Source organism: Solea solea, chromosome 7 (assembly GCF_958295425.1).
Source record: "Solea solea chromosome 7, fSolSol10.1, whole genome shotgun sequence".
In the NCBI taxonomy this organism is placed as follows: domain Eukaryota; kingdom Metazoa; phylum Chordata; class Actinopteri; order Pleuronectiformes; family Soleidae; genus Solea; species Solea solea.
Genome location: NC_081140.1, coordinates 6,132,649 through 6,147,681, shown reverse-complemented (window position 1 = coordinate 6,147,681; position 15,033 = coordinate 6,132,649). Strand labels below are relative to the sequence as shown.

Sequence of the window (15,033 nt, the reverse complement as noted above, 5' to 3'; positions counted from 1 at the left end):
GTTGTTACACTGTCTACACCCCCCCATGGTGTTAGAATAACACTGTTTATATCGATGGGGTAATGTCAGGATATCAGCAGCCCATTAGGAGTATTAGGGTAATACTGTCAACTTTAATCAGCATATCAGACATTACAAATTGACAATGGCTGGTCAGTGACCTACTGTCTCGCGCACACACACACACACACACCGCAAAAGTATATTACGTCGGGATATTTGTCGAATTATTTCAAGAAATTCACAATAATTCGTTCCAGCATTTATACCACACTTAGCCAAGAGTCTATAGATTATAAAACCGTCGTCCGAACACAGTATTTGCATGTCTCGCGCACACACACACACACACCGCGAAAGTATATTACTCGGAATATTTGTCAAATTATATCAAGAAATTTACAACAATTCGTTCCAGCATTTATACCACACTTACCCGAGAGTCTATAGAACATAAAACCGTCGTCCGAACACAGTATTTCCATGTCTCGCGCACACACACACACACACACACACCGCAAAAGTATATTACTCGGAATATTTGTCAAATTATTTCAAGACATTTACAACAATTCGTTCCAGCATTTATACCACACTTACCCGAGAGTCTATAGAATATAAAACCGTCGTCCAAACACAGTATTTGCACGTCTCACGCACGCACACACACACACACCGCAAAAGTATATTACTCGGAATATTTGTCAAATTATTTCAAGACATTGACAAGACGGAACAGCGAGGACTCAGACGCAGAGATCTTTTAATAGTCTTTATTGACACTCTTAACAAATCTCAAGGCAGGTCCTCTTTGCTGAGGAAAAACAACAGCGTGGCTATGAAAACCTACAGCAATTTGCGAGCGCAACGCTCTACAAGAGAGACGTTGCGGAACTATGAACGTGGAACAAAAAATCACTCCGAAGAGGAAACTAACTTAGACTATGGTTATCCTAAAAACTTAAACAGAAAACTCTCCAAACGGAGGAAAAACAAGGCTCTAAGCACTTCAAAAGAAAACAATCTCTAAGCACAATCCTAATGATTGGCGATCCTTAACTAACTAAGAATGAAATCAAAACGCAATCTAAATGATTGGATCTAAATAGTTAAAGGTAAGTCACAATCCTAATGATTGGAATTCCTAAAGAGGCTGTGAAAATTAACCAACAAAAAATCTCTCCCAAGGAGGAAAAATAAAAGGGCTATAAATCTGAACTAAGGAGTCAGCTATCAGGCTGTGATAAGAAAAACTTACAAATAAAATGTCGTTCACAAAGAGGATCAGAAACTTGAGAATGCTGTGGCTGTGACGAGGAGCTCGGGTAATCAGGCATTGGCGATGACACACTGGCACTGAAACAAAGAAGCAGAGAGTTTTTAAAGTGCACATGGCTTGATTGTCTGCAGGTGTGAGTAATCAGGCCGGCAGGCCGGCAGAGGAGGGGGTGGGGCAAGCTGCCGGAGTGACAGACATGAGCAACAACAGTAAAGAAATAAAATCACACAGAACCCTAATGCTGTATTGTGCTGAGGTATTTGCTGTTATGAAGACGTGATGTCTACGAGATGATGCTCAACGACTACTGAACTTCGCCTGCGACAAGTCCGTCTGGGGGAGGGGGCAACACAAACAGCCAATGCCTGTAGAGGAGTACAATAGAACAGTCCAATGAAAACATGCAAGGTTTGCACCCCGTGTACACGTTATATAGAACCTTCCAGTGAAAACTCCATTCTGCTGCTGGGAGGCAGGACTTAACTAAATAAGACATTTAGGACAGAGGAGGTATCATGGCAGATCCGTGGGCGCAAGGATGACACGCAAATTTGTGAAGCGTTCCTCATTTTGCGTCGACAAACCAATGTTCTCTGTCTGGACTGATTGACTCATGGTCATACCACTTCAAAGAACCTCCACACTTTTCAAAAATTAGATTGAGAGGCAGGCACTTCACCACTTTTCAGTTGCACTCTCAGGCTGGTTCTTTTGAAAGAAGCCATCAACCTGGAGAACCCATGACTCAACAGAGGAGGTGGCCCAAGACTAGGGCTAAACACCTTGATTATTGCACCTGTCTGCCAGAACGGAAGAAGCCTCTTGGATGAGAAGCAAAGTACCCTCAACTAACCTCAAGCAAGTCCAGTTGCTTACAGCTAACAAGTGAAGATGACTATGACCTGAAAGTCTGAGAAACTTCACGGGCACTCTGCCAACGACCCCGTTGATAAAGAAACAATGGTCCCCATGGTCCCAGTTGTGGGCCAAGATGGAGAAGCCGTGTATGTTTTCCGACAATGGACAATGACTGAACTCAAAGAATCACTTGGTCAACTCCCCTCCCATCTCTGGGGGAGGAGAGGATGGAACTGCGCTAGGTTCCCAGAGATTGTTCGCCACGCAGTCCATGCTGAAGGGCTGTTAAATGAATCCAAATGGAAGTGGAAGGAGAAAACAGAGAGAGACTTACATCAGGCATCACTGCGCCTGTTCCAATCAACACGGTCACCGCGCTGGACGGATTCCAGCTGACACGGGCAGACAGGACGGCGGAGAGCGGTAAGAGGAAAGGAGGAGGGCTGGCAGTGTTTGTGAATGATAGATGGTGTAACTCTGGGCATATCACTCAACAGAGGAGGTGGCCCAAGACTAGGGCTAAACACCTTGATTAATGCACCTGTCTGCCAAAACGGAAGAAGCCTCTTGGATGAGAAGCAAAGTACCCTCAACTAAGCTCAAGCAAGTGCAGTTGTTTACAGCTAAAAAGTGAAGATGACTATGACCTGAACGTCTGAGAAACTTCTCGGGCACTCTGCCTCTGTAGCCAATTGCACGTCTGTCAGAATTTCCTCCTATTATTTCATGCAAAGGCATGAATGTAATAACATAAGTGCCCCGTGTGAGGGTTGAACTCACGACCTTCAGATTATGAGACTGACGCGCTGCCATCTCGCCAAAGAAAATAGCTTGTTTGTCGCGGTCCTAGAGCCAGAAGTGTCAACACCCTACCATGATATGCCGTTGCGGTTACCGGTTCGCGTCCCGTGTCTCCTGTCACTTTCGAAGCGAACTGAATTGTAAATTGGTTATGGTATTAATTAATTAAGCCGTTTTTGGTGTTTGTAAACATTTCAGTATCTAGTTCATCACAATAAATGACTGTTAACGTTATAATACAACATGTATAAGCTTACCAACATTGTGTGCTGTATGTTAACATTGAAATATTGTTTAGCACAATTATTGACTACTATTACCAGTAATATAAAAGGTATAAGGTTACCATTTTCTTTTTATGGAAAACTTATATATTGTCTATCACAAGCATTGGCTGTAAAATAAAAATGTGTATGCTTACCATTATGATTAAGCAATAGACAATCATCAAGTAATTAAATGATGAATGTCATATAACTTGATTTTGATGAGTGAAGCAATATTACACACACCTTTGTTGCAGAATTACAATAACTTGCAACTTGGCCCTTTGATATGATGGATAATGGCTAAATTATTATCTCTGGTGTGATAATACCCCCCCATGTGGTGTGTGCGAACATTTCCTGTGCATGGGACTAATAAAGTATTATCTTATATTATAATGTATATTGTATTTGAATGCAAAATAACACTTGATGGACAAAGCCATCTGAATACAAATTTATTAAAAACAAATAAAAACAACCAGTGCAGTAATAAAATCAGTAAAAAAAAGAGTGAGCATTCTAATAAATATATACACATGTAAACAATAATGCAACTCCAGTGAAACAGTGTATATAACAGATAACAAATAGCAATATACAATAATATATACATATAAAACAGAACAGACTAACTTATATACACACACACATAGTACCACAACAGAATATAATCGAATAAATAGAATAGATTATTATTAACACAACAAACTAGAATAGAATATATATAATATTAGATAAGTGAAGACAAATACAATACAATACAAATACAAAATTATTGTGGTGGCGCATCTTTCCTTTTGCCATAACCCCGGGCTTCAAATGAGGCCTTCCACTCAGCCAGAGTTGTAGTGGCTGTGGCTTGGCAGTACCAATTTCCGAAGTACTGCTGGTGGGTGGCAGGGTCCCGCTCCCTCTTGCACTGCTTGCAAATGATGGTATCACTCCTTTTAGTGTACTTCCTCTTTTTAACGCCACTCTCCTCTTGCTGCATCTTTTTTTTATGGTACTGCTGTGTGGTGTTTGGCACATCAGCTGCCGGTTTGGTAAGAACCACAGGGAGCAGAGGTTGTGGTGCAGGCAGGAGAGGTTGTGGTGCAAGCAGAAGAGGTTGCGGTGCAAGCAGGAGAGGCTGCGGTGCAAGCAGGAGAGGTTGTGGTACAGGTTGGGGAGGATGAAGAGGTTGATCGAGAGCTGCAAGGAATGGTGGCCGAATTGCAGCTGGAGCCACTGGCAGGTTCCGTCTCTGTTTCAGCTGCGCCGTCCCTGCCGTGTTAGGAGGCAGGACAAAGATGTGGGGATTTGCCACACTGCTGGTCGGGACACAGGGTCTGTCTTTCCTCACAGCTGCAAGAGGCAAGCTCTCTGGGCTCACATTAGTGTTCTTTGGAGTAGAGAGGCCTTGCTCCAGCATGCTCTTCTCCTGTTTTTTCTGAAGCTTACAGTACCTAAAAATATTCAAAGTATACATTTGTTTGTATACCGTAGTGTATCATATATATGCAATATATCTACACAGAACAGAGCACAGATACTATGTTAATCCCCTTTTATTAACTCACCAACTAGCGATGGTTGCAGTATTCATCACTGGGAGCTGGATGGTGGTCTTCTCCATCACCATGGCATTATTTAGAATGACTTGGCGGATGTGAAGATATGCCTTGGTGACAAGGCTCCAACGCTCTTTCATGACTCCATCGATGAGCCTGGGTCCACGATACTCCTCACAGAGCTGAACAAAAAGTGCCTCACACACACGATTGCAGTCAGGCCACTGCGCTGGGCTTTTCCCTGGAAAAAGGTGTCACTTGCGAGGGTTCCTTTAAAAAAATGTGAAATATTGACATTGTGTTTCCAAGCATGCAAACGTTATATTAAACAAATTAATAAATATCATTCTACACCTAACATGGAAACCTAACAATGTGTACTGTTTACATGGGATGAATCTGTTCATGTGCAGATGAAAATTCTCCAGTGAGGTCGAACCTCTGGCACACCGGAAAGTTGGCAGCACATGACCACACTTCTTCATTGTCCCAGTCTGTGTGTACAGCTGGAAACCTGGAGGGTCCTGGAGGCAGGGGATATGTTTACACTTGGCCTTCCAGATTTCTGCCATCCTTGCAGAGTTGATCAGAAGCACACCGAGCGTGTTGCAGCCTCTCTCTCCATCATATGCCTCATCAACTCCTTCAGCATGGCTTCCATCTCCCTGCTTTCCTGGATGGTCCTCCGACAATGAAGCTGCATCTCTGCCTTGCTTATATGGCGTATCACATCTCCCTCTGTGGGACGCATGAGACTTGCCTCCAGCTCTGCTCGCTTGGCTGCCTTGAGTCGCTGCAGGTCACTCTCATCCCACACGAAAATGCACCGGGTTAGCTGTGCCATGGAGCTGGTGTATAGTGAATGAGAATCAGTTGTGCACCCGGTCGCAAACCTCTTCATAAAGTGCCAGATATCCAACTGAATCCTCATGCCCGGCCATGCTCCAAAGATTTTTTTTAAGGTGCGAGTTCCCACAGCAGTCACGGTCCACATATAGGATCTCGGGAGGTGGCACCTCTGCGTCCTTGTAGCGCCTCACAAGACCCTCTGCCATCTTCATTAGGCCCCAGCCCTCACTCGCTGTGAGAACGGACATGATCACATGCCCATGTTCATTTCCGATGTTGGTGGCCCAAGCAGCTGTGGACCGGGCCTCACGTGCCAGCTTCCTCACAATTTTTTTGGTTGAGTCCATCTTCAGTACCTGGCCAAAGAGTGAGGTGATGGAGGCCTTCACTTCATCCAGCCTGCTGAGGACATCCTGGGCATAAACCTGCATCAGCCAGCGATGTTTAGCCACTGCAGGCATAGCTGGCAAGTCCCCCAGCGGGACAGGAGAAATCAGGCCAGAGGAGATGGCACGTGCAACTCCTCTGTACTCAGTGAGAAACTGAATTTGTCTCCCAAGCCAGCTCTCCGCATGCTGCTCTTCCAGCTGCTTCTGAAGCTGGCTGCTGCTGTTGCCCAAGCCCCGCTGACGCATGAGGCGCACGACCTGCATGTCGCATCCCAGCTTGAAAGTCAGGAGACATGGGAACTGGATGCGGTGGCCTATGTCTAGCTGGGAGACGATGGCATGGCTCCAACCGATCACCTTTCGTTTGCAGCTTTTACAGGCAAGATATTCAGATGCCAAGAAGTAAGAACTGCTGACTCCAATCACCTGCCTGACTCTCTGATGTAGTCCAGCAGAGGTAAGCTCTGACTTGCCACAGTCTGGATGTGGACAGAGCAACCGCACACGCCAAAGCTTCCTTGGCATCCACAGGAACAGGGGGTGACCGAAGAACTGCTCCAATGTTGGAATACCACTGGAGTTTAGTGATGGCCGAGGTGGATACCACCACATTCTGTCCACCTTTTCAAGGTCCAGCTCAGGTTGGTTAAACCGTGACCACCGGAACAGGGCCTTAGAAATCCAGCGCTGGTCAACTTCTGGCAGGGCAGGGATCCAACCAGCGGGCAGGCAAATTCTGTTCTCTGTTAAACAGATATGAGAGAATGAAGGAATTAAGGAATATATAAATAAAACCACAGTCTCTTAAGTTTGAAGAGAATAGTGTTGTGGGGAAAGATATGCCCATCCGTCATATTCTTTCCTGTCCATAACTAAAAACTTTTTTAGATGACATATATAAAGAAATAAGTATAATAACGGTATGATAAATGGTTATAATTGTTCCCTGTCAACAATGACCGCAGGGAGGATACAGGCACTGAGGATGGTCGCGGTGAGGTGGATGGTCGTGATGAGGTGGATGGATGTGATGAGGTGGATGGTCGCGGTGAGGTGGATGGTCGCGGTGAGGTGGATGGTTGTGATGAGGTGGATGGATGTGATGAGGTGTAGGGCTGTGATGAGGTGGAGGGCTGTGTGGAGGTGGCTGGTTTACGCTGACTTGTGGATCTCGCCTCCATCTTAAACTGAATGGCATAACGTCCCTCCGGATACAGCGAAATATACTTCAGCAAGGCTCTTTTATTGACGAGGTTGTTATGAGAATCAGAGCTTCCTGATTCCTCCGACATTGATGCCACCACATATCCAGCATAGCCCAGCGCATTCTCAGCCAACCACTGAAATGTTTGACCCCGGAAAATTCCAAACTGCAGCTGATATTGGCCCAGAAGATGCTTCTCATTGTTGGTGTCTCCACCACGACTCAGAACAGCCACCCTTGCTTACTCTTGCACACGATCTGGGGACAAAGCTCGGGCCCATGGCCTTTTCTCTACCTTAATTTTCTTGGCATCATCTGTATCACAGAGGCTGGCAAGACCGTCTCCCCTCCTCCTAAATTTAGGATCCATTCTCTATGGTTGAAAAACAAACAACAGTTAAAATAAGCTTGGTCTGATCTCTTACTGCAAATACATTTATAGAATTTTCACTCAGTCTTCTTCAGTAATGCATAGATGGAAGCATGCATGCATGCATATGTGTGAAAGTAGAAGTAGGCCTATGCATATATGAATGTGTGGGGACATGAATGTATGTTTGTGTATTCACTGTTGCCCATAAAGTTGGAATAAAATATTTGTTACCTCTTCTCATGAAATGACAATGTGACAATGTGATTTATTCTTCATAGATAAAGTGTATATCTATTCAAAACTTTATTGATCAATCTCTTATAAACATATCAGTGAAGATTCAAGCACATATAAATACAATTAAAAGATCAATGTGTCTGAATACAAAATCATTCCAACTTTAACAGTGTATCTGTCTTAAAAATATATTTTTCTTATATTATATTTTAAATGCTTTATCTTCTTTTTTAATTTAATAATTCAATTCTTAGCTGTTTGTATACTTAATACAGAATATAATAAGTTACCATAACACTCAAACTATATTGACTTATCTATACATATCTGTTTTGGCCTCTTTTTGATCCAAATAAGCAATAAAAGCAAATATTACGTTGGTAAACTGTGTTATACGTCGCCAGCCCGTTATTAACAGTGTAGTAGCATTAAACGATTTCCTATGCAAACAAGCATACAGTTGTGACTGTTGTAAGCGTACTGAAATAAATGACAGTCATTATCGGTAGCTGAAAAAGTTAAAAAAATGGAGAATTGTCCGTCTGTTAGCGCGTTACAGTCGTTCGTATGTTGTCACTGTCAGCTAGGTTACATGCAACGCAAATAAATGAAATGTTCATCATTAACGTTAGGGGGTGCTAGCTAACTGGCAACGGAAGTATACTTTTACTTGTATAATAAATATATATATAACAATGTGATATAAACACTTTGAAACGTTAGAGTGGCACGGTACTTACTGTAAATGCAGCAAAAGATGACGGTCTGGACGAAATAGCGTCTCTCAAATCTCGGTAGCGATACCGATTGCGATTGGTCAAATCTTGGTAGCCCATGACGAGAGGTGATTGGTTCTCGCAATTCTTGGTAGTGGGACGCCACCCGATTGGTCAATTCTTGGTAGAATTCTTGGTAGCGAGGAGCGATTTCATTGGCTCTCACATGACGGCCGGAGATCGACTGACAGGTGACAGGGAGCGCCAACGAGGCCTCCGAGGCCACACGAAATGCTCATCCCACTTGTCGGATATCTTTCCAAGTAATGCAGCTGCAAAATGACTTTGCACAAAAATATGCCTCCAATATGGCCGCACCCACAATATTCTCACAATATTCTCCGTCTCGACTGATTGTCTCATGGTCATACCACTTCAAAGACCCTGCTCACCTTTCAAACATTAGATTGAGAGGCAGGCACTTGACCACCTTTCGGTTGCACTGTCGGGCTTGTTCTTTTAAAAGAAGCCATCGACCTGGAGAACCCATCACTCAACAGAGAAGGTGGCCTAAGACACCAACTATCAGCCACCTACAATGCTGTCCTGAGCTCTCTTCCAAAAAGGATCAACACTCCAACACAGAGCTCCAACACTCACACAATAGCAGACAGTTTATCGTCATCATTGACACAAACCATGCCCTTTCACACCTTGACTCAGGTGAAACCAACAATCTTGCAACCGCAAAAGGACTTTACACAAAAATGTGCCTCCAATATGACCACGCGCACAATATTCTCCGTCTGGACTGATTGTCTCATGGTCATACCGCTTCAAAGACCCTGCTCACTTTTCAAACGTTAGATTGAGAGGCCGGTTTTTCACCACTTTTCAAAACACCTGGTTTATTCCAGTGTCTCCCTGGCTTTCAAGTAATGTGGAAAATGTACCCGTGACAGGGCTAAAAGCCCACCTTGCCCCTGCCAGCTTCACACTGGCCTCAGTACAAGGTATTTGAATATTTAAAAGAAGCTGACAACAAGTTTGACTTTACTTTCATGAAGAACTTCTAAATGCATTACCAGCTGAGCTCCAGAATTGAAATGATAACAGAGGGACGGATGAACATGCTGACAAATACAGCAAAATGACCTGTAGGGAGAAGCCAGGGATTAGCCAATATATATTAGCAAATTTTACAACAGCCCTAAAGCTTTTCCCATATATTCTCTACGGTAGTGCTAAACCACTATGGATGTAATGCACCTCCCGGCCACTCGCACTTTTGGCACTGTTACGTTACATTACGTTATCCAAAGCGACTTACAATCAGACAGGGGTGGAGTCGAACTTACGACCATTGCGACCATGATGTCTTTCACACACAGGGTACCGGTCTTAACTATTGAGACACTCCACCCCCTGTAACTGCTTTACTCCTCTCTACCTGACCCACAATGAATGAACACTTCTTCATTCAGTGTGACAGACTGGAGAAAGACGGCAGGAGATCCGAGGCGCATGACATTTTTCACAGAATACTTGGTTTTATCCAACAAAAGTAAGTAAAGTAAAGAGACGTTTTGCTGAAGGACTAGATCAATAATGTGCAGATATTTACGTATTTGCAGCTTGTCTCGGTGAATCTCGGACACGACACATAACTTTTCAGAAATATACCTCTGTTTTTTATGTCCGTTTCACACGTAGATAGTCTCTGTTTTATAATATTTTCGTTTAAATCTGTGTGTGTGTTTGTGTGATGTCGTGTGTCCACGAGACGTAACTTGTACGGTCAAACTTTTCATAAATGTGATATACCTCCATTTTTTATGTCCGTTTCACACGTAGGTAGTCTATATGTCTTCCATTATTTTTGTTTAAATCTGTGTGTGAGTGTGTGCGTGTGTGTGAGAGAGAGAAATGTTTACATGGCACATGTAAAAAAATTCACATTGTGTATAATGTGAATTTTGCCTTTTCAAAATGATTATGATTCACCACTGTCTCTATCTACTGAGGAAGAAAATACTATATGTAAGTAGTGAAGTCATGACATAACTGCATGCTACAGTATGATAAGTGCTGAGTACACACCCCCAGCCCACCCCACCCCCGCTTTGTTTTATTCACCTTCCTTTTAAAAGTACAGAACATGTACCTCCATTGTCGAACATACAATAGTATATTGAACAGTAAATAATGTATTGAATGAAGCATAGTTAATAATACACAGCTGTACGCAGCTCTCCTGTGATGGACTGGTTAAAATGTTATTTTACAGCTACTCCAGTAACATTCATCATAGTAACTGGTAACAACAACTGGATAAGAAAGGACATTAACTGGCAAGTGTATTTTAACGTCATGGTTTCCCACACTTGATAAGGGAAGAAAATAGACCAGACTCAGGATTTCACTCTCTTTCTTGAGTTTATTGACCAGTAACGAAGTGGTGGTCGTTGTAGGTGAAAAACCTTTAAACATACAAAATAAAACAATTTCATTAAATAAATAAAGTTCTATTGAATACAGTATTTAAATAAACAATTCAAATGAATATTCCCACATTTAATTCAAACATTTAAATTAGGCAAATACTGTATAAATAAATTAAATAAACTAGTTCCACTTTTTAGAACCATTGCCCTTAATCAACCTGACATTTTATATTTTAACCAAGATTATTGTACATATTTATCATGACATTTTCAATTACCATTAACCGAAATTAAAACAATCCAGGCGATTTTAATATAAACATAATTATTTCTTTTTTATACAAACAATAGGCGCACAGCGCATCAACATCAGTCCATCTCTGTCCGGAAAAGAGCTGCGAGCTTACCGGTAGCCTCCTTGATCCTTTCTGCTTCCATGCGTGTTTTACTCCTGTGGTTATTCAGCTTTCGTTTCTTCTGCTGCCGTTTGTTGCGTTGCAAGCTACTGACTGAATGCTCACTCCTTATTTTGTTCCGGGGTTTCTGCCGTGCGTTCCTAATGAGTGCGATTGTGATCACCTGTTGATGCGCTGCGGAGCCGTGCGCTGCGGAGCCGTGCGCTCGCTGTTGCGCGCATGCAGTTGCGAGCCCGTCGTCACATGCACCCGCTCGTAGGCAATACCCGGCAGATCGGCGAAACACCTCCCACTCGATCTTTGCGTCATGGCGTGACATGGAAAGATCGCACTTCTCAGGCGAGCTGGTGCTAGTCGACTTGATCCTCTGTTGGGATGAGGACGATGAGACGCCGCACGTCCCGATGCAGTATGGTACCCTGGCAATCCTTTTCCTTCGATCCGGACACAGGTTTCGGAGTCTTTACCTGGACACACCCACTCGGAGAGACCTTCACGTGGACATCCCGGACGATGCCTTTGGGATCTGCATTCACACTGATGACTCTTGCTAGCTTGAATTGCCCTCTCAGTGCATTCTGGTCGCAGAGCCAGACGATGTCTCCAATGGCAACGTTCCTTTTTTCAGTATGCCACTTGTTGCGGATGAACAGGTTGGGACCTGCAAGTTGGCTCCAGGACTTCCAAAAGTGGCTCACTTGCATTTGCATTTCTTGTAGCCTTTTGAAGGGGTAAGTGGTGTAGTCAAATGCCTTGAAATCTCCACTCTGTGTGGCTCGACCAAGCAACAGGGTGTTCGGAGTGATGTATCGTACACGGTCTTCACGGCTCTGGACTCTGGCATCGATGGGCCTTTCGTTGGCAAGGTTGGCAGCTAGCTTGAGCACTGTCAGGAATTCACTGAAGGTAAGGCCTTCTCCTTTACCAAGACTTTGGAGAGCTCGTTTAGTGATCTTTACAGCAGCTTCAGCAGCGCCATTTCGGTGAGGTGAATCGGCTGGAAGGATTCTCCACGTCCAGTCTGTACCATTCTTGCCAGCATATTCTTCAAGTGAGTCGTTGTTTTGTTGTCTCAGGTAAGTATACATCTCTTCCAGGACAGGTTTTGCTCCAATAAAGTTCGTACCTGGATCGGACCAGATCTTTTGAGGATGCCCTCGGACAGAAGTGAACCTCTGGTAAGCAAGAAGAAAGCTCTCTGTTGATAGCGTGTTTGCCAGTTCGACATGGATAGCTCGACTCGACATACAGCAGAAGAGTACGCCCCATACTTTCATGCTCACTCTCCTCTTGACATCATCTTTTACTAGGTATGGTCCGAACAGGTCGACAGACGTGAATTGAAATGGTGCAGCCGGATTCGTCCTCTCTTCAGGTAAGTCTCCCATTATTTGCTGACAGGTTCTTGCTTTAGCTTTCTTGCAAACGATACACTTGTCAACGACTTTTAGGGCAATAATTCTTCCTCTGATGACCCATGCTTTGTTTCGCATCCGCAGCAAAGTTCCTGCCACTCCTTCATGCCCCTCACTGTGTGCTTCTCGGGCTAGGAGAGTGGAGATCCAGGCCTGGAAAGGTAACAGGGGAACAGCTCTATCGTCCTCTTTGAATGTCTGGATCCTGCCACCACACATCAGGAGTCCGCTTGCTTGGTCCTTGTAAACGACCAGTCTGTCAGTTGTTGTGTTTGGAAAGTGTACGCTCTCTTGTGCTGCAAGGCATAGAGTCCGGAAGACATCTTCTCTCTCCTTGGCCATGATGACGCCAGATGAATGTTCTGCCTCCCACTTTTCTTGATCTCCAACCTTTGCACACAGGAACCTCTCCACTGCTCTCCAAGTCCATGCTATTGCCCCGACCAGCTGCCTTAGACTGCTGAAGCGCTTTTCATCCAATAGCTTTTGGACTGCTGCTACTGCCGTTGGTCTTCTGGACTTGGACTCTGTCTCCTGGATTGTGATTTGATCTTGTGCTTTCAGTTGACTTCGGGTGAGTGCTGCGACAAAAGTTTTCTTCTGTATTTTTGTGATATTGTCTCTTGCTTGTGCGGCAACATCTCTTGCTGATTTTTTCGGCCACTCACTCTCAGGAAGCTGAAGGAACTTCGGACCCGACTGCCACTCGGATTCCTCAGTTAGGTCATCAGGACTGGCCCCTCTGGTGATGATGTCTGCAATGTTCACCGACCCTGGGATCCACCACCAATCTCGAACGTCAGTGCTGCTCTGGATTTCGCCAACTCGGTTTGCGAAGAAGGTCTGGTAGCCATAACTTTCTCGCTGTATTGCGCCCAAGATGGTTTGGCTGTCGACAAGATGGTACCACCTCTCCACATCGATTCGGCAGTGTTTCTGGAAGTAGTTCTTCAGCCGAGCTGCAAAGACTGCTCCACACATCTCTGCCTTCACAGGGTCACCCTTGTGGTCAAGAGGAGTCAGCTTGGCCTTAGACTCAACTAGCCTCACGACGACATCATGGTTGCGACTCCATCTTAGGTACAGCACAGCGCCATAAGCATGCTCACTGCCGTCAGAGAATGTGATGGCACATGGTCTTCCTCCTGGATCTGGTGGCGTGAGAGCTCTGGTGAATCGGAGTAGGCTCAGATCAGCATACTCTTGGAGGAGCTTTATGGCATCTTCTCTGAGTTCTTTGGACAAGGCAGCATCCCAGGTGTCTTCTATGTTGTACATCACTTTTGCTTCTTGAAAAGCTCTTCGGATCAGGATGTCTCCCTTCTGTTTCTCTGGAGCCACAAGGCCGAGTGGATCATAAAGACCAGAGACTTGGCTTAACAGTTCTCTTCTAGTGAGTGGGTCTGGGGTTTGTTCTCTCACTTCTTCTCTCAGTAAGTCCTGGCCGAGGCGCATTTTTCTCCTCCTCTTGGAGAAGTTCACTGCAACCATGACATGTAGCTTGTCGTCTTCAATGGTATAACCGAGGCCTAGGGCTTTGTTATCCTCTTCGGTGAGCTGGTTCGGCAGAATCATGGTCTTTGCCTCCATTTTCTCACCTCTTCTCCCTTTCCTCCCACTTTGATCCGAGTAGACCCAGGGCTTCATGAAAAATCCTCCTGCTTTAAGGATCTGCTCAATGTTGGATGTGAGACGCTTCAGGTGGCTGAGGTCATTGTGAGAAGTCAGAAGATCATCGACATAGGCGTCTTCCTCCAGCACACGTTTCTCCTCTTTGAAATGGCTGAACGAAGGCAAGTTGGCGGTCTCTCGCATGGCGACTTGGGCTATACAACCAGCAGGCTTGTCTCCAATGTTGACTCTTGTTATGGCAAAATCTTCGATCTCAGCATCTTCAGTGTCACGCCACAGAAACCGGTGCAGGTGGACCTCTCTTTCCTCCAGCCAGACAGAGTTGTACATCTTGCGGATGTCACCAAGGGCAGCAAAGATACCAGTTCGGAACCTCAGCAGGACACCTCTGATCGGATTCAGGACGTCGGGACCTTTGATCAGCATATCGTTCAAGCTCAGGCCTCTGTACTTCTGGCTGCTGTTCCATACTAGCCTCACTGGGGTGGAGACTGAATGTGGATTTGGTGCGACCAGGTGACTTATGTACCACACTGGCCCAGTCCAGCTTTGCAGAACTTCTTGGGACAGCTTCACTGCTGCTTTGCGATTCAGCATTTCA

The 15,033-nt window shown here is 44.7% G+C and overlaps 2 protein-coding genes across 2 annotated transcripts; both read right to left on the bottom strand.

Annotated features, from left to right (window-relative positions):
• Positions 1 to 4,997: 4,997 nt before the first annotated feature.
• LOC131462991 (uncharacterized) lies at positions 4,998 to 6,390 on the bottom strand. Its single transcript, XM_058634595.1, has 2 exons — positions 5,146 to 6,390; positions 4,998 to 5,027 (listed from the first exon to the last, which is right to left on the bottom strand). The coding sequence occupies exon 1, from the start codon at positions 6,257 to 6,259 to the stop codon at positions 5,627 to 5,629; it is 633 nt and encodes a 210-aa protein (XP_058490578.1). The 5' UTR covers positions 6,260 to 6,390; the 3' UTR covers positions 4,998 to 5,027; positions 5,146 to 5,626.
• Positions 6,391 to 10,891: 4,501 nt separating this feature from the next.
• Positions 10,892 to 13,076, bottom strand: LOC131462842 (uncharacterized). Its single transcript, XM_058634374.1, has 2 exons — positions 11,377 to 13,076; positions 10,892 to 11,005 (listed from the first exon to the last, which is right to left on the bottom strand). Exon 1 carries the CDS (start codon positions 13,017 to 13,019, stop codon positions 11,736 to 11,738), a length of 1,284 nt encoding a protein of 427 aa, XP_058490357.1. The 5' UTR covers positions 13,020 to 13,076; the 3' UTR covers positions 10,892 to 11,005; positions 11,377 to 11,735.
• Between the last annotated feature and the right edge of the window lie 1,957 nt (positions 13,077 to 15,033).